General features: G+C 45.0%; 1 protein-coding gene and 1 long non-coding RNA gene across 2 annotated transcripts in view; one reads left to right on the forward strand and one right to left on the reverse strand.

Moving 5' to 3' along the window:
• Positions 1 to 198: 198 nt before the first annotated feature.
• LOC135815943 (uncharacterized) overlaps positions 199 to 19,411 on the forward strand; it is a 32,466-nt gene continuing 13,253 nt past the window's right edge. Inside the window, exons 1-2 of the long non-coding RNA XR_010553333.1 lie at positions 199 to 445; positions 13,135 to 13,259. This is a non-coding gene — a long non-coding RNA (uncharacterized LOC135815943). The remainder of the gene's footprint in view (positions 446 to 13,134; positions 13,260 to 19,411) is intronic.
• Positions 8,165 to 19,411, reverse strand: part of LOC135815941 (mitogen-activated protein kinase 14B-like) — a 36,238-nt gene continuing 24,991 nt past the window's right edge. Inside the window, exons 11-12 of the mRNA XM_065329297.1 lie at positions 12,326 to 12,392; positions 8,165 to 9,183 (exon numbers count right to left, since the gene is read on the reverse strand). Coding sequence (XP_065185369.1) covers positions 9,137 to 9,183; positions 12,326 to 12,392 — 114 coding nt within the window. The 3' untranslated portion in view covers positions 8,165 to 9,136. The remainder of the gene's footprint in view (positions 9,184 to 12,325; positions 12,393 to 19,411) is intronic.

Consider the following 19,411-nt stretch of genomic DNA (forward strand, 5'->3'; position numbering starts at 1 on the left):
GTCAATGATGTCAACATCGACATAAACTGCATGACTGTACATGTGTGTTATTTGTAGTATGCAGTCCAGTACACTGTCACTGGTACATGGCTGGGGATTCAAACGAAGCATGAACTCACGTGTGCGGTAATCTTCCAAGGCGTGTGGACGAACAGCGAGGTAAATCATGACATAATTGCCTCGGGCAAGATCAGTGCGTCTTCTCTTCCTTGCCTTTTCTTTCAAAGTAATTCCTCCCGACATTCGTGTTGATTGTCGTGCCTCACACGGTTACCTATTGGCTGTATTGGTGGCAGCGGTGCGTGAACTCCGAGTCTCGTCCCTCTACTGTATGTTTCAGTCTTGTTGTTACCGTACTTTAGTCAATCGTTGACGTTATGCCTTATGCCTCAACCCGCTGCTGCGACAGGAGAAGGGACAGTCGGCCAGCGCTTACTGTGAGAAGGTAAGGGCAGCTGTCGCTCAATCCTACCCCAACATGGCCGCTGCTGACAGGGATGTCAAATAATTTATTACAGCCATTACTGGCATTAGTGTGCATGCGCAAGTGTGTTTGTGCGTGTGCGCGTGCGTGTGTGCGCGTGCGTGTGTGCGCGTGTGCACAGTCATAGTACGGACTACGGCACATGTATCTATACGACTACAAATGTAAAACTTACTTGAACCGCTGACGATAATAGATGCTGGTGCATTCAGCCCTAGGCCCTGTCATTACATAACAGAGATTTTCCACACTACGTAAACTTTACGTTAGTGGGCGGGAAAAACCCGTGAATTCGCGAGTTTGCACTCCACTTACGGAAAGTACGAGGTGGTTTGGCTTTTTTTAACATGGTTGTAAAATGACGTTTTTTCAGTCACTTCTAGATAAGCTACGTCCAAGTGAATTGTTGCAAGTGGAAGTGCTATCCTTCATGCCCGTTGTGTCCAAAAATGGGAATGATCCCACTTTGGAAAGTGTCTTGAATCATGTCCTACTTTCATAGTATTCTCAGGATTCAAATAATTGGTGTGTCATTTTTTAACAAATTTGTAAAATGGCATCACAAACTGGGATATTCGGTCATCAATGTTCTGAAGTTGATAGATATCACTTCAAGGATTGCTAGTGGATGAAAATTAATCTATCAACAGAAGAGTGAACTGCATTGTATGCTGCGAAAGCCGTGTTTTTGTATTTGTAACTAGTGGCTGTGTTATACGGTGGAATTGGATAGATAACATAGCATCGCAGCGATGTTTTCGTCCTCACAGAGTGTATTCCGTGACCTATTGTTCTTCATTACTGTCTCTAGTGATGGCAAGACGGCCTGACGTCGCCCAAAGGCCCTGCGGAAGCAATTCACTGCCCTCCTCGTCCATTCAGGGGCTCATTTTACACATTTTGCACAAAATGGCAAAGCACCCACCACTAGTTATACCAACGTGGCAGGGAGAATTGAAATTATATGCACCAAATTTTCTGGTCAATGTTGATCTACGATAAACTGGCTCTCATTTGCCACCACCCATGTTTCGATACAGCCATCCGGAGCAGAGAAACAGCCAGAAGAAAAGCAAATTTTACACATTTGTTAAAAAATGCCAAATGTTAAAAAAAGCCAAATCACCTCGTAGTCTACGGAGAGTACGTAGATAGGGCTCTGATAACGTACTGTAAAAACCATAATAATTCTTCAACTTCTGCGACAGGTGCATTGCGACAGCTTGCGACAGCTCGCGACAGGCAGTTTCTTGTCGCAACTGTCGCAAATCGCGTGTCGCGTCGCAGAAAGTTGTATTGTGAATCGGCCTTTACGTTACTTCCCCGATGGCCCTGTTGCGGCAGTTGCGTGGGGTCCGCGATGGTTGCGATTTGGGGATTCCCCGGTTTCGCGGCTGTCGCATCGCAAAAAAGCTTCTGTGAATCCCGCTTTAGAACTTTTTCCTCAACTTAAAAAAAATTAGAACTGAAAGAAGAAAAATCTGAAGACAAATGTTGGGATTTGAACCCAAACTGTCAGATTCCCAGTCTCAGAACTTGGGGAACATACTACAAGTAACAACTGAAAACTTCTGTTTATACCGATTATAGAGAAGTAATGTCCAATGTGAACGGCATATGTACAATTATGTACATACTATGTACTATTACAATAGTATTCCTTTCTTCCTATAAACACAGCTAAAACAGGTTAGGTATGCCATGTCGTGATAAATCTATTATTGCCCTCATAGTCGGTCAATATATAAAATATTTTGACCTCTTTAATCGTGCAATAATAGAGATACATATTCTAACGAGGCGCATATACATGTATAACGATTTCCCAAAATTGACAAGTTTACGTGTATCAAAGGTAACGATTCTCACTCATTCTCAATAGGAAAGTAATAATAAAATTTAAAATACTATATGTATCGATTTCTGTATAACGATTTATTTTAACGACAGATTTCTCGTTAGAGTTAGCACTTCGTTATTAATATTAATATGTACATTGTACATATGCCGTTCACATTGGACATTACTTCTCTATAATCGGTATAAACAGAAGTTTTCAGTTGTTACTTGTAGTATGTTCCCCAAGTTCTGAGACTGGGAATCTGACAGTTTGGGTTCAAATCCCAACATTTGTCTTCAGATTTTTCTTCTTTCAGTTCCAATTTTTTTTAAGTTGAGGAAAAAGTTCTAAAGCGGGATTCACAGAAGCTTTTTTGCGATGCGACAGCCGCGAAACCGGGAAATCCCCAAATCGCAACCATCGCGGATCCCACGCAACTGCCGCAACAGGGCCATCGGGGAAGTAACGTAAAGGCCGATTCACAATACAACTTTCTGCGACGCGACACGCGATTTGCGACAGTTGCGACAAGAAACTGCCTGTCGCGAGCTGTCGCAATGCACCTGTCGCAGAAGTTGAAGAAAGTTCAACTTTTGCGACTTGCGACACGCGACATACACAAATGGAGTACAGTTTCGACCCTGGGTGCACGTGCAGTGCCCGTGCATAGTACTACTTGTGCATGAGGATGTCGCAAACATGAAGAATATTGTGAACCGTGTGTCGCTGTCGCAGCTCGTCGCATGTGTCGCAAGTCGCATGTCGCGTCGCAGAAAGTTGTATTGTGAATCGGCCTTAACAGTTGAGCTTGGCTCAACTTTTGCGATGCGACAAGCGATTTGGCGTACGATGTTGGCCTTTTCTACAGCAAAGTTGTACAAAGGTTCAAGAGTTGTTGCCTATAAATTTGTACAAGTTGTACCAAACCGTGCGAATACCATGGTGACGTACCCAAATCAGCAAGACTTTGTCGCATCGCTGACTTCTTCTGTGAACGGTATTTCGCGAGTTCGCATCGCACGCGTCCATCGCAGATCGCGTGTCGCATCGCAAAAAAAGCTTCTGTGAATCCCGCTTAAGTCCTCGGGTAAGTGGTCAATTATTATTATTATTATTATTATTAACTGGTTTTGAGGGAAAGAGACAAACGGGAAAAGTCTGAAGAAAAAATCGACTGTCACCACCAGGACTCTTATTATTATTATTATTATTATCTCCACGTAAGCTTTTTAATTATTATTATTATCATTATTTAAAAATTCGACGAGGAGACAATAATTTTAATATGGCAATAAGTAGGACGAGCTGAAGCGACATGTGGACTACTTTATTAACAATGTAAGCGATGGAGACGATGCAAGAAACAACCTAAAGGGTAAGGAAAAATATGTTTCCTTACCCTTTAGGTTGTTTCTTGCATCGTCTCCATCGCTTACATTGTTAATAAAGTAGTCCACATGTCGCTTCAGCTCGTCCTACTTATTGCCATATTAAAATTATCATTATTATTATTCAAAGGATCAGTCGGGGAAGTAAACTGCCTCAGTGAAAAGCGAAAAAACGCCAGACCCACCTGGCGTTTTTTTCTCTTTTCAGGCAGTTCACTTCCCCGACTGATCCTTTGAATTTGAAGTTCTCCCAATCCTTTCCAAATTATGAGATTGTGTCTAATAATAATAATAATAATAATAATGATAATTTGGAGAAATGGTGAAGGGAAAAAATATGGATTCAAACAAGTTTTCATACAACACTCATCAGACTTGTAAATTTCACTGTTGTTGCTCTTATAAAACTTGTAGTGTTATTTCTCTAACTTAGATTTTCTATAATAGTTCAATTTTTGTTTCAGTGTCCTTTAGTACAACGACGATTCCTGATGAGTGTTGTACGAAAACTTGTTTGAATCCATATTTTTTCCCTTCACCATTTCTCCAAATTATCCTTTCCAAATTATTATTATTATTATATATTTTAAGACTTGGGGCTCCCCGCGTGCTAGTTTGTACGTGAAGTGTGGGTACAGTGAGGGCTGCGTCCCACCCGCCTGTGTGGATTCACAGGAAGTGTGAGTTACGAAGTCTGAAGAAAACGTTGAACGGTCTCTGCTTGGAAGACGACTACACCATAGCTCAGTGGTTAGAGCATCGCTGGCTACAAGCGAGGGTCCCTGGTTCGAGTCTTGGTGGTGACAGTCAATTTTTTCTTCAGACTTTTCCCGTTTGTCTCTTTCCCTCAAAACCAGTTAATATTTTATGACTTGGGGCTCCCCGCGTGCTAGTTTGTACGTGAAGTGTGTGGGTACAGTGAGGGCTGCGTCCCACCCACCTGTGTGGATTCACAGGAAGTGTGAGTTACGAAGTCTGAAGAAAACGTTGAACGGTCTCTGCTTGTGTTATGTTCGGGTTTACTCAGTCGGCAGAGCAAGAGGGTACAGGAATGGATATTGGTTATCATACAGAATTGCACACTTATTCAGAGAGAGAGAGAAAGAGTTCTCAGGTAATACACTGTAGTCTAGCATGAAACTAATCCCTAGGAAACTAAGAATGCAGCAGCTTTTATAGCGAAGGTAGAGAACTAAGGTTGGTAAGACAAGGATTCATGACGAAATCATCCTTCTACAAGTTCTAGAATAGTGGAGAAGGTAAACCTAGATCATCATTGCTATACAGGTAGATGAAGTGAGCATTGCGTAACATTAACATAATGACTAAGCGAGGTATTCTAGAAGGTGAGATATCTATATTATGCATTTTAGTCAGCAACATTACTCATCGGGCATAGTACTTGGAAGGTATGGAACAGTCCGGAATCAACGACGTGATTGACTAACTAAAAGGAAGTGGTAGACGTACTAGTTATAGAAGTGATGACAGCAAGGTTGCTTACAAGGATGGGAGATCTAATTATAGCTGATGACGAGGCTTACATGTACGTGCATGCACTACTACTACTACTAGTACTGAGTACTAGTCGCAATCAAGTCATGTACATGTCATAATGTATGCATTTCTACCCGAACACTTGGATGACGACTACACCATAGCTCAGTGGTTAGAGCATCGCTGGCTACAAGCGAGGGTCCCTGGTTCGAGTCCTGGTGGTGACAGTCAATTTTTTCTTCAGACTTTTCCCGTTTGTCTCTTTCCCTCAAAACCAGTTTATATTATTATTATTAATAATTATAACGCTAAAACTGTGTAGTGAGACAAACAATCATGCTGTGCACCTACGAAAACAATTTTAACGCAACTACATGTTTCTTTTGCTTACAAAGATCAGGCTTATGCAAACGAATACAAACAGCCTCAAGTACTTTCAACTGACTAGCATACCGTGCACGACAAAGAACAGAAAAACTAAAATCATCATACACCTGCAGACACTTAGGGTGAGACAACAAGTGAAGAAAAACGGCAGACTTCTTACGATCACAATCACCATCTGATTCCTCGTCTCAGGTGATTGTGATCGTAAGAAGTCTGCCGTTTTTCTTCACTTGTTGTCTCACCCTAAGTGTCTGCAGGTGTATGATGATTTTAGTTTTTCTGTTCTTTGTCGTGCACGGTATGCTAGTCAGTTGAAAGTACTTGAGGCTGTTTGTATTCGTTTGCATAAGCCTGATCTTTGTAAGCAAATGAAACATGTAGTTGCGTTAAAATTGTTTTCGTAGGTGCACAGCATGATTGTTTGTCTCACTACACAGTTTTAGCGTTATAATTATTAGTTTCTCACTCGCCGTTGCAATTATTATTATTATTTAAAAATTTTGAATAGGGCAGTCCCATGCCCACAGGCCTACAGTCAATTTCAAAACAATAGACGCGTAGTGTTTTTGAAATATTTCAAATTTGGCCGGAACTTTTTGAGAATAGTTTTCGGAATATTGCTCAGGTCCGCTCCATAATTACTCTCATATAGTTTCTAAACGATTGGGTAACAGACACCCAATTTGGAAAAATTTATGCACAAAGTGATCACAGATTTTATGTGGTATAGATGCTGGCATAACGGTTTTTGCCTAGGTACGCGTCTATAGTTTTGAAATGGACTGTAGGGCCTTTTTACAGGGTACCCAATAATAAGCGGTCAATATGTATCTATTATTGCACGATTAAAGAGGTCAATAGACACCCTTAGCAAACAACGTTATGTTGCAATGGTATTACCGTAAGGGGGAAAATACCGTGATTTGGGTTCGACCTTAAGGGCCTGGTCAGACTGAGGCAAAATCGAAATAATCCTAGGATTATAATCCGAATCTCCATAGTAACTTGCTGCCAGAGCGGCAAAAGCGAGAGTTGACGCTCCAAAAAAAATGCAAGAACGGACCACGCTTTTCCGCTCCAAACAGGATTTGACGCTGATACGCCATTGACGCTGCTAATCACTGATTTTTTCATCTCGATATCGAGGAGCTAATTGGCCACGGACAACAACAAAACTCTTAAGGATGGTTGCAAGGATTGCACTGAAGGTGTTGGCGATCCCCAAGGTGAAGGAATTTGACGTCGTTCGTGGAGATTACCACTTGACGCTCGAAATGAAGTTTGAATTTTCACTCTCCCCACATGTGTAGTGTGATCGCGATTCAAATTCTGGACGCTGTTCTTTTTTCGTCAGGCAACCAAAATTTGCCGCAGTCTGACCAGGCCCTTAGCAAGATGCACGCAATTTTTAGTACACTGTTGCCGTAAGAATAGACTTTACTTCGCGCGGTACAACCATTTATGTCACCATATACGCGATACAAGGTGAACGTACTATGCAATCAAAAAAATTTGGCCAAAAAACGTACCGTCGGTCACAACGATAAATCAGCCCCCATAACGTTTTTACGCTGCAGCTTCAACGCTATATTTGGGTGATCAAGGTACGAGTACCGTAAAAAATAGCGTTACCGTTGTTTGCTTAGGGTGTCTAATAATAGATTTATCACGACATAGTATACCTAAAACTGTTTTTGCTTTGCTATAGGAAGAAAGGAATATTATTGTAATAGTATATAGCATGTACATATGCCGTTTACATTGGACATTACTTCTGTGTAAACCGAAGTTTTCAGTTGTCACTTGTAATATGTTCCCCAAGTTCTTTGACTGAGAATCTGACAGTTTGGGTTCAAATCCCAGCATTTGGCTTCAGATTTTTCTTCTTTCAGTTCTGATTTTTTTCTAAGTTGAGGAAACAGTTCTAAGTCCCCGATAGGGCCTGGTCAGACTGCGGCAATTTTTTTTGGCCCTTAAGGCCTGGTCAGACTGCGGCAAATTTTGGTTGCCTGACGAAAAAAGAACAGCGTCCAGAATTTGAATCGCGATCACACTACACATGTGGGGAGAATGAAAATTCAAACTTCATTTCGAGCGTCAAGTGGTAATCTCCACGAACGATGTCAAATTCCTTCACCTTGGGGATCGCCAACACCTTCAGTGCAATCCTTGCAACCATCCTTATGAGTTTTGTTGTTGTCCGTGGCCAATTAGCTCCTCGATATGGAGATGAAAAAATCAGTGATTATCAGCGTCAATGGAGTATCAGCGTCAAATCCTGTTTGGAGCGGAAAAGCGTGGTCCGTTCTTGCATTTTTTTGGAGCGTCGACTCTCGCTTTTGCCGCTCTGGCGGCAATTTACTATGGAGATTCGGATTATGATCCCAGGATTATTTCGATTTTGCCGCAGTCTGACCAGGCCCCAACAAAACTCATAAGGATGGTTGCAAGGATTGCACTGAAGGTGTTGGCGATCCCCAAGGTGAAGGAATTTGACGTCATTCGTGGAGATTACCACTTGACGCTCGAAATGAAGGGGCACAACACAGAACAGAAGCATACAACACATCAAAAGGAAAGTCGACTCATTCCAAACATATCCATAGTTGATGCATTCAAAATGGTAATTCTAAAATTTAAAATAGACAAAGTTCAGTTTGGACACACCATTTGCCAAATAAAAAAGGAAATGCAACGCTTGTTAATTATTTTAGAATAACAAACGCAAGCTTTCATGTAGTGTCATGGATGGAAAGAAAGCCCTGCAGAGAGCCAGGCCATTCATCAGTGGGTAGAGGCAGGTACAGATATGATGAAAGGCGGCACTACGACCATGACACATGAACAGAATACAGTAACACACAGATGGAGGCTAAAAACTAAAGTGTCCTTAGCATTTTACAAAAGCTATAGACGTGGGCAAGATCAAACGACATGACAAGTGCCTACGTACTAAGGGCTACAGGCTGCAGAAACTATAGAGAACTACTATGCCGACAACAGGTGGAATACACCTTCTGGAGTTGAAAAAAGCCAGTCAGAAACCAGGAAGAAGACAAGGACAGAGCTGCAACAATGCAACAATTACTGCAGCGTGCGTGACAAACAAGCAAGTAGAGTGCTATCGCTGGCTACACAATACACATACTAAGACTCTAAGGGCCCAGCTGAACCGCTGCTAGGCATGCAGGCAAAGTGACTGCTACAATATTGGTTAGCTGGTCCGGGGACTAGCACAGAACACACCAAAAATTGAGTTGTCATAGACCAGGCACATTGGATTAGGCAAGTTATATTTGTAAGCATGGCAGGTACTCGCTACAGAGTCGTTAGTATAGTGAAGAGGCGATGCTGTCGAGCAGGAAGATCAGAGCACATTGCCCAACCGTAGCACGATACTCCTGCACTATTAAGGGCTTGGCAATTCAATACTCAGCATGTAGGCAGTGGGGACACAGAGCCCTGCACTACATCCAATGTCCCAAAGAAAAATGGACAGCCAAGCCCATTCTGGTGGGAGCGCAGTGGGTGACGATGACCCTACGCATTAGCAATTCTCCACTCATTGACAGCTTGCAGAGTAAGACCTGGCAACACACCAACACAAAGGGGCGTCTCAACATATTCTACATTGCTACGACCAAGAAAACGCGGGGTCCCGGGGAGGGGTCTCCGGGGCCCTCCCCCGGTAACGGTTTAGGAAAAATTGGGCCCAAATAGCCCATAATTTCATCGCTTCAGAAATCAAAGGATAAAACTATTGAAACTCGGATAATAAGCCAGTAATAAAATGTAAAAAAGAGAAGAAACACATGAGAACGAGTTATGCAGCAACTATCCATGACTGTAACAAGATGATAAACGGTCAGAAAGTGCGATACTATGGCACAAAACTGACAGGCTACTGAGACATTCAGCGACTCGAGACCTAGCTCCAACACATCTCCAGTGCGCAAACCAACAGCCTTCCAACTTAGAAGGTTCATGGTTACGTAGGACCGAAGAGGGGAAGATGAGCGCAGCGAAAATGTGCACAAGCTAAGTCCCGCGGCAACAAAGAATGGCCACTGTTACAGGACGATGACGAGGCCAGTTAATAACATGACAATGCGGTCTTGACTACAATTCACTAACACGGCGAAATGTACGTCGTGTGGAATTACTTGTTATTGTAGTCAACTCGTCCACAATAGTGTCATGCATAAGGAGTACCGTTAGATATTGGCGTCCGGTTTTGTACAATTCGTTTTCGCAAAGCTTCCCCCTTCCTTTATCTCTGATATTGCTGACCCACCCAAGTTGGGTGGTGTGTTGCTTTGCTGCTTCGAATGGTAGTCATTGTAGTCATATGCTTTTACTCGGCTTCCTACATTGACCTCGTACTCAGTCAATATTAGATACATATACAGTACAGGTGGAATCCTGATAATTCGAACCTCGAATTGCCAGGAAAAAACTTATCCAAACATGAACCCATAACACGATATCAGGGCTGCCACTTGCTCCGATTTTTCGGAAATCGTCCGATTTTTGATTGCCTGTCGGACAAACCGACCGATTTTGTTCCCAAAGAGGGACAATCGATTATTTTATTTTGAGCGCTTTTTAGTCCAGTTGGCCATTCGGCGCTTCCAGGTCGCGTCTGGCCTGTCATTGTACATGTAGCTACATTTGCTGCATAATTGACATGGTTGTAGGGCGTGTGCTGGAAGGTTAAAAATGTGTTCTGGGGCCCCAACAGCAAGCCATTTTCCTGAAGATTTTCACCGGGGGACACCCCAGCACCCCCGTCAGATTTTTCTCCCTCAAAGTGTGGCAGCACTGCGATATGTATATCAAAATGCTCCCATGGTCACGCAGAGTTGCGCTATGGACCTTAGACACAGATTTCACGGATATTGAACTGACCGGCACAGCCTGCTCATACAAACTGAACTGACCAGTACAGTGTACAGTGAACTTCGAATTACACTTTGCTAACTTCGAATTATCAGCACAAATGCCACACATTTTCTATGTAAGAGGAATCCGTGGAACTTCGAATTAACCGGACATGTCTGGTTCGAGGTTCGAATTATCAGAAAAAATTATGTGGGAATCGTATTGACAGAAATCGGTCCTGGAAAAACTTCTAATTAAGCGGTATGTTCGAATTAAGCCATATTCGAATTATCAGGATTCCACCTGTAGTTGGATTACCATGCCATAGTTGAATCAACATTCACAGCATAAATGGAGTGGGGCATGGCAGAAAAACGGACGGACAGCCAGACAGATGGACAGAAAGACAACGTGAGTAGCCTTCGCTGCAACACATAACAATAAAAAGCCACAGTACATGGGATTTCTGCGAACACCAAAGGCCTAACAAACATGACAAAGGTACGAAGAAAGCGAAGAATGCGCAAAGCTGCACAACAACGAGACAATCTGCTGACAATTAGGGCTGATACGAATACCAAACAAAGCGAATAGAATATTCTAAACGAATATGTAGCGAAATGAAGAATATTCCGAATGTTCTTTGCTATTTTTCAAGTAGTTATTAAGGCATCGTATGTGTGGTCAGTGTTCATATATACATACTTTTACATAGAATTTGAAAAGGTAAGTGAAAATGTTTACACAATCGTCATATGCTATCAGTATGATGCTTGTGTGGTGCATGCACCCGCACACAGACAAACACACACACACACAGTGCACATTAGTCAATATAGAACAAGTGGGGAAAATTCACTTTTTTGATTGTACCCTTGCGTTGTGTGGCTAGTCCATATGTCAGTGGTGAAGGACACTGCATCCACATCAGCCAGGAGATCCTTCACTTTCTCCAACAAGACATCAAATTTTCTTTTCAGAATCTTTGTCACATGGGTATGTTATGGCATCGAGTAGCCTGGTTCAACGAATTTGAAAACGTCCTTCAAGCCAGAGTCTTCGATTATTGACATTGGACGAACATTGCGAGCGCACCACATGCGAGCGCACCACATCGCAAGCAGGTCCGTTATCTGTCGCGACCGGGCATCGCTACAAGAGGACTTAGAAAGGAACGACTCTACGCTCCCAGGAGGTGGAGGCCTCACGTTTGTTTCCAGCTTGACTTTTTTATCGCTCCCCGAAGTTCCAGATAACTCGTGGTCGCGAGCGGTTCGGTTCGGACATGGTTCCACAAATTCGTCGTTGTCCATCCATTGAAGGTAAGTACTTTAGAGCACAGCTTACACTTTGCCTTGCCCTTTTTGGGATCGTCTCTCAGCATATAGTCCCAAACAGACGAGCGACTGGGATGAACAGACATGACTAGGAAGTGGAAACAAAAACTACAAGTACAACTGCGCCAGGTGAGGAAAGAGATTGTCTCAATCCGCGAAGAGCTCCGCGATCCATTCTTGGCTGCGTGTGTGAATGCAGTTCGCACAGAAAACTTCAGCTTGTGAAAGGAGTCCCCGATCAAGTACAGTAGAGGTGCCAAATATGCATGCCAGTAGCAGCTATCAGTACGCGACATGCACTGCATGCATCGCGGATGTACATTCATGCACGTACTTTACATGATGCATGGCAGTACAAGGTACTACAAACCCCAATCGAACTGTACTCCTCGAATATTCGAATACAAGCGAAACGAAGAATATTCGTTACAAGACGTGCTCCGATCGAATATTCGAATAGTTCAAATATTTGTTTCAGCCCTACTGACAATATAGGACAAAAGTGACTTACGACGCCAATAATCCACCGAGTCAGATTCATGGTCTTCAAATGTGTCATCAAACGTCACGGCTAGCGGCTGTGCGGTGAACACACATGCACAAACGCGTATACATACATACATACATACATGCATGCACGCACACACAGACACACACACACATACACACATACGCAAATACAAAACAGAAAAATCCCACATTGTCTCCAGGGCCCTAGCACTCTGATTTTGAAAAGCTGACTCAATTCGACTTCGTGCAAAGCGGGTTTTTCGTCGATAGGTTCATTCGGGTCAAGCATCTTATTTGGCCAGATCACCTACAATCACGGTGCTACTTCGAAGTATGAACATGACTGGTCTCATGCTATTGTAGCGTTGGTCACACGTTGGTCACGCTACAAGCTCAGCATTTGCGTTTACGCTCAGCGTACTGTAAAAATACGACGTTCGTTACAAGCTCAGCATTTGCGTATACGCTCAGCGTACTGTTCATTACGACGTTCGTTCTACCATACAACGGTCGCATGACAGTACGTTGCTGGTTGTGATTATTTTCCATAAATTGTGTTTATTTTATCTTTCACAATGAGTTCAGAGTTTTACTGCTAGAGACAGTTTTGCCGTCTAGAGAGAGAGAGAGAGAGAGAGAATTGTATAATAAAGTAACACGATAGTTAGTTTCGAGTTGTTAGGTTGCTTTGCCTCCAGGCCCGCTACACTATCACTTCCACTGGTTCATTCTGACTCGATCATGACTCTCTCACTTTCTCCGTCTGTCTGTCTGTCTGTCTGTCTGTCTGTCTGTCTCTCTCTTGAGAAGATGGATGCACAGGAGCAGATTTTGTGCTGAAGAAACTTCAGGTGTACGGCAAGTGGTTGGAGTGGATATCAGTGATGTGGCAGGACCTCTCTTGGAAATCGCGTTTGTACGCCGTTAACAGTAAGGTGAGACAAGCGTTTCGGAGACAGCAACTTTAATACGGCAATCGAGAGTACTTGGTCCGGCTCATCGCAATTGTCGCTTATCTCCCACACACTTTTTGACAGGTAAAACCCAGTCCAATCACGATATCTAACTTACTTTTGCTTGGGAGGTTGTGATGGCAAGATCAAAGGAGGCACCAAAGAAAAATGATCGCGACTAGCGCTTTCAATCGCGATGTGTTTGACTTCTTTGGGAAGTGGGAATCTGGCCATTCACTGTCTGTGTTGCCAAAAAAAGCCAAGCGCAGCAACCCGAAGACCAGAACTGTAGCAGGGGCAACTGACATCCTGGAGAGAGTGATGCAGAGTTGAATGAACTGTAAGAGTGTTAGTGCAAGAACGCGCTCTTTCGCTGATTTATTTCGTGCATTTCGCTTACCCTGCTTCCTTTCTTCGACTCGCTTCACCTGATTCCATTGCTGAAATTTTGTTCTTGTGGCGGAGAGTATTCATTAGGGGTGAAACGAATATACCGAACATTCGAATATTCGTTCGTTAGGCCACAGCGAACGAACATTCGTAGTTCTCACGAACATTCGAACTTTGAGAATGTGCGTACGGTACGATAAACCCGTAAAAACATCGCGATCAGTCACGATCGTTCCACACACCGCCTGTAGAATATGTGTAGCTGCGTGCTTGTGACCAGCGCTGCGCCAGGTGGTAGATCCACACGATCCGCGCGCGCGCGCGGTTCACGATCTGAACCTGTACTTGGCTGGAGTCGAGGCGACGACATGTAGACGAACATCGGAATAAAGCACGAGTACTCGTACACATACTTACATATTTTTGCTGCTCGCTCTTCCTTTGACTACTTCGTAGTTTTCTTTTGTTTCGAGTTTGCACTGTTCCCATGTCAGAAACTGTTTTCGGTCGTGCTCCCCGTTCTGTTGTTTGGGATCATTAACCCTTTCAGCACGGCCAGGGTGTGCAACTGACCCGCGGAGCTAAAACCAGTGATTTTCGTGATTTTCCAAAAGTAGTCCTATTCACTCACAATTTTTTCTGCGGAATGCATGTTCGCACGCGACATCTATGTACTAGTACGCGTGCATAGCGGCACACGTGCGCCCGTCAGTACTATCGTAGAACAGTCGACGTTCATCCAGCACGTCACTGGTCCACGTAGGGATAAGATCCGTCGACCACGGATGTCTCGGGAGTACGTTCATTTTCACTGTACGCATCACGTATATGAGCCAGAGGGCGCTAAAACATGACCACGGCTTTTTTGGAAAAAGTCGAGAAATTTGCTATTTGAATTCCGCGGCAAAAAATACGAAGTGCAGTGCAACGCGAGTCGCTGTTGTTGTTCTCCTCGGTTGACTGGACTGTTCCGGATGCATTTCTTGCAAGTAAGTTTATTTGTTGAGTTTGTATTCCATGTGGCGCGGAGTCGCCTAAAACTGATCGTCATCGATGTACTGACGGACGAGCCTAGTAGTAGTAATGTACTGCGGAGCGGAAGAAGACGACATCCTCGCACTCCACGCGCAGGATAAAATATTTTGAGGATTCGGGTCGGAAACAGAAGGAACACGATGATGGCTACAGCGACGAGTCATTTGAGGGCGACACTTTCATCGAGCGTAAAATAATTGATGCTGGTAGTCCCACGATTTGCAGTGACAAGGAATTCTACTCTGATGACAACCTGGCAAGCGATTGGCATCGACACTGACTTGGGAGGTGAGTCGGCCGGTGATTTGGCCAGAATGGACATCGCTGCACATGTCCGGGACAATGCCAGTATTGGTTGCAAGTGCAAAAACAATCAATTGACTCTGCTGCTCCCTCAACTTGCTCCAGTCGATAATTTGAGTACCCTTATGCGAAAAATCGCTAGCACGAGCAGTAGGCAGCGAAAGCAGTACACTCTGAGGAGCGGAGAAAACCGTGTGCAGGTGGACTTTGGTGTGGGGAATATGAGTGCGACGTCGAGTATGTTGAGGAAGACTGTGTGCAGCAGTGTATACTGTATATCTGAAAGTACAGGTGGAGTGTGATGGAGAGGACGTGGAGTGCCAACTTCTTCGGCCATCTACAGATGTTGACGGTGTTTCGCTGGCGGTTCTCCAGTGGTGCTCGAACCAGGAGGTATTTCGGACACCCAGCTCAGCTGCCTATAGAAACTTTGGATGTGGCCGAGTACCTGTCAGCTCATGCTATACGACCCTAGACAGAGGAACTGACCCGGAAAGGATGAACCAAGGGACATCTCAACGGTGTGCAAAAATGACAATCCCATTGCTGTACATAGAATTTCACCATTTCAACAGTGCTGCATATAATACCATTGTAGCAACACTTAGACATGTCAGATCAATCCAAAACTTTCAGACAGCGAACATTAGGTGTGTTTGATCATTTTTGAACAAAAAACTGAAATCGAATTTTTGGTCTGTGGTCATATTTTAGCGTGCTCTGGCTCATATATACGTGATCCGTGGGCCAGTTACATGTACCATCACGTACATATACGTGATGCGTGCTGAAAGGGTTACTCCGAGGATGAGAAGTCAGCTACCTGCAGGATTTCCCGCAGCGTATGTTTAGTATGGCAAAACGGCGAGCAACCTCTATGCGCACCTGAAAGCACAAGGTCAACTGCGGTAGCTTTCAGCCTTCTTCTGTCGTCTCTGGGAGTGCAATTATTTCTACGCCGTCAACACTGAACAGGAAGCAAGTAATTAGTTGATGACAAACGTTGCTGTGACGCAACGTTCTGGTCCTCAGCAGTAGCAGTATGGCGTTGCTCAGTTGGCCGTTGTGCCTCAACTTTTGAAAGCATCATAAAAGACGTACTGTGAAGTTAGAAACTTTCGCAAGTGATTAAATTTCGCTACTTTCGCGGCCATTACGCATTCTGGAGAAGAAAACCCCCCCACAAACTGCTCCGTACGTGCATTGTAGACAGCACAACTACAAGATTCAAAAGAGGTAAAAATCGCAAAATGTTCTCATCACAAACCAGTCGCATTCATGAAAACGCAAAATTTGTGCGCCACAAAAGTTTATTGCTATACTGTATTCAAAAATTCCACTATTTTCTTGCCATACCGGTTCGTGCGCGCGCGAGCACGCGCGTGCGAGGAGAAATGTTAGAGAATGTTCGTTCGTTCGTTCGTTAACATCAAAAACGTTCAAATACTCAAATTTTATGTTCGTTTCAGCCCTAGTATTCATGTATCATGCTTCCTCACTATGCCCATTGGAAATTTCACTGAGCGGTAAAAAAACTCCTGTTCTTAGTGGCGATAGATAAGCGACAATTGCGATGAGCCGGACCAAGTACTAACTGTGCAGTAACCATGCTTTCTTACAATAGCAACGAACATGCGAATATTTTACTGTTGCTAAGCGTTTGCTAGGCTTTCCGGACTTCAGGACTGGGCACAAGTCTTTAACTAGTAAAAGGTGCAAGGGATAATGATCAACCTTGCGAGTTTGAGTCAAAGCATGCGGACTCACCGCACCCACCGCTTTAGGAGCTGCATCTGCGCCTTGATCCTTGAAGGGTGGTGGCGTTCCTACGGATGCGGAAAACCCGGCTTCCAGCCGAGTCTCACGCGAACCGTGAAATTTTTTTAATTAATGCGGACTCACAACAAAATGGCATCAACTCGAGCAAAGAGGAAGAAGAGAAAGGAAACAGCAAAACAAAAAGCAAAGACGGAGGATGAACGGCAACAGGACCAAAACTGGCAAACAAACCTGGGACATCATCATGCACAGACATCAAAGACAAATTGAACCGAGTCAAACTGGCATGAGCGACTCATGCTGCAGGACATCGCTGGGGTGATGGCTGAAATTCACCTTCCTCCGACTACCAAGCAACATCATGACAGAGTCACGGACTAGTGTGAAGCCAAGCTCACAGCGGATCCGTCCCATGAGGACGCTGTACGAGTCTCCGGTTGCCGCTGCTAGGCGAATGGCGAGACATTTCAACACATTCCGGGCCTCACCGCCAACTCCCCCGACAGAGGAGAACACCAATGGAGAGAAGCTGCCCCTCTCCACCCGCCGGATCCGCTCACCATAAGCCGCTTTCTTCTGCTCCTCATGCCATCTGTAGGTCGCAGAGAGGGACTTAGTCATGTAAGAGGACGCGCAGGGATAGAAAACCCTTATGTCAAAAAATGCATCCTCTTGCATGGACCAGAGGCCCCTCCCCTTGACGTCCAGTCTGGCCTGAGGGTCAGTGTTGGCGGCCCTTGGAAGAGCTTCACCAGCAAGGGGTTGAAGAACAGGCTCCGTCTCCACGGCATTGCACACTCTGCCAAGAAGGCCGGCAATGTAGTCCCGGATATGGGTGTGGCGGATGATGGGGAAGCATATCATGGCATGGTCGGTGGTGAAAGGCACACCACACAAGCAGGTGTCAGGGATACCAAGAACAGGCCACTCGTAGCGTGCAGCAAGAGCATCCTGGAATGACCTCCTGTCGAGGCTGAAGCCGTGTGCAGCGATGGGCAGGCACGGCAGCCACGAGCTGGCACCACGGTCGCAACTAGCTTCCAAGGAGCGCTTGTTGTGAAATGATGTGTTGTTTTCCTGTGTGATGGCATTCCCCAAACTGTCTCGTCTAGTCGCGTGCATGTGTGATATGAGCATGCGCGATGTTGTAGTCGAGAGTCCTTTTGTCAGTCTTCTTGTTCGTCCTTTTGAGTGTTGTCTCCATTTCCGTCTTGTCAATATAAATAATGTAATACAAACCAGTCTTGTCCTTTGTGTCCTGCGTCCCGGGGAACGGAATGGCTGTGATTCCGTTACAACGTGGTGCCGAAACCCGGGACGCAGAGGATGAGTAAGTTTGTCATGAGTCTGTTCGTCGTCGTCAACAAATAATAGTAAGCGTGGGGTGGCGGTGATCAGGAGAGATGAGGAGCTGGTGGAAGCGGAAGACGACGCGGAGAGGAGGCAGAGAAGGTGGTGGACCGGCAGAAGCTGGGGACTGGAGCCTGGGACGGCAGGTACCGCATGGAGCGTGTGGCCGTGGCTCGCCAGAGGCCAGTGGATGAGTCTGGCATCACCGACTGTGTGTCGTCCTTTGTTGTTCGTCTTGTCACGTCTTGCTCGCTGTGTTGTTCTCTCTCTGTTCAGTTCGTTGCTTGTTGCTGTGTTGTTTCAGTTTGGTTGTTGTCGGTCTGTTGCTCTTCGATTCGTTCTGTTGTTCTCCATTGTTTTTGTTGTAGATTTATTTGGTGCGGCTGTGCGCATGTCATTATTTTGTTGGAGCTTCGGCTCCCGTGTTTCGGTTGGCCTTGTGTGGCGTGGTCTGGTTGTAGAGCGTCGGCTCTAGGTTTTTGTTTGGCCCTGTTTCGTGGCCCGTATATGATATTAGAGCGTCGGCTCTAGGTTGATGGTTGGTTTTCGTTTTTCTGTTCTGCTGTGGTTCCTTTTGCTGTTGTGCATGTGGAACGTGGTGTCGGTTTATTATTTTGTGGAGTGTCATCAAGGGGGCAGGTGTTGTGAAATGATGTGTTGTTTTCCTGTGTGATGGCATTCCCCAAACTGTCTCGTCTAGTCGCGTGCATGTGTGATATGAGCATGCGCGATGTTGTAGTCGAGAGTCCTTTTGTCAGTCTTCTTGTTCGTCCTTTTGAGTGTTGTCTCCATTTCCGTCTTGTCAATATAAATAATGTAATACAAACCAGTCTTGTCCTTTGTGTCCTGCGTCCCGGGGAACGGAATGGCTGTGATTCCGTTACACGCTGCTCATGGTCGCTGAGGTCTGCACTGATGGTGGCAGTAGTGTCGGACCACAGGGTGCGGAGTTTGGCACGGCCCTGGAGCTTAGCATTGCGCACGGTGTCCTCGTCAGTGGCCAGCAGTAGGGACTGGTGTATGATGTTGGCCTGGAGCTCACTGGGGACTGCTACTGATGTGGCATGCTGGAGTGGAGCGATAGACAGGGGGGGACAGCAAACCAAGACCTCGAGGGGACAGCGACAGCAGCTGGTGCAGTGTGGGAGATGGAGGAGCAACGCCTGTAACAGCTGGGATGAACTCCTGGGCGATGACAGACTCCAGAGCTTCAAAGTCAGCAATGTCATCAGGTGTGGTTCGCATAGCATACGTCCATCTATGACGCAGACCGTGTG

The sequence above is a fragment of the Sycon ciliatum genome, chromosome 4 (assembly GCF_964019385.1).
Source record: "Sycon ciliatum chromosome 4, ocSycCili1.1, whole genome shotgun sequence".
NCBI lineage: Eukaryota > Metazoa > Porifera > Calcarea > Leucosolenida > Sycettidae > Sycon > Sycon ciliatum.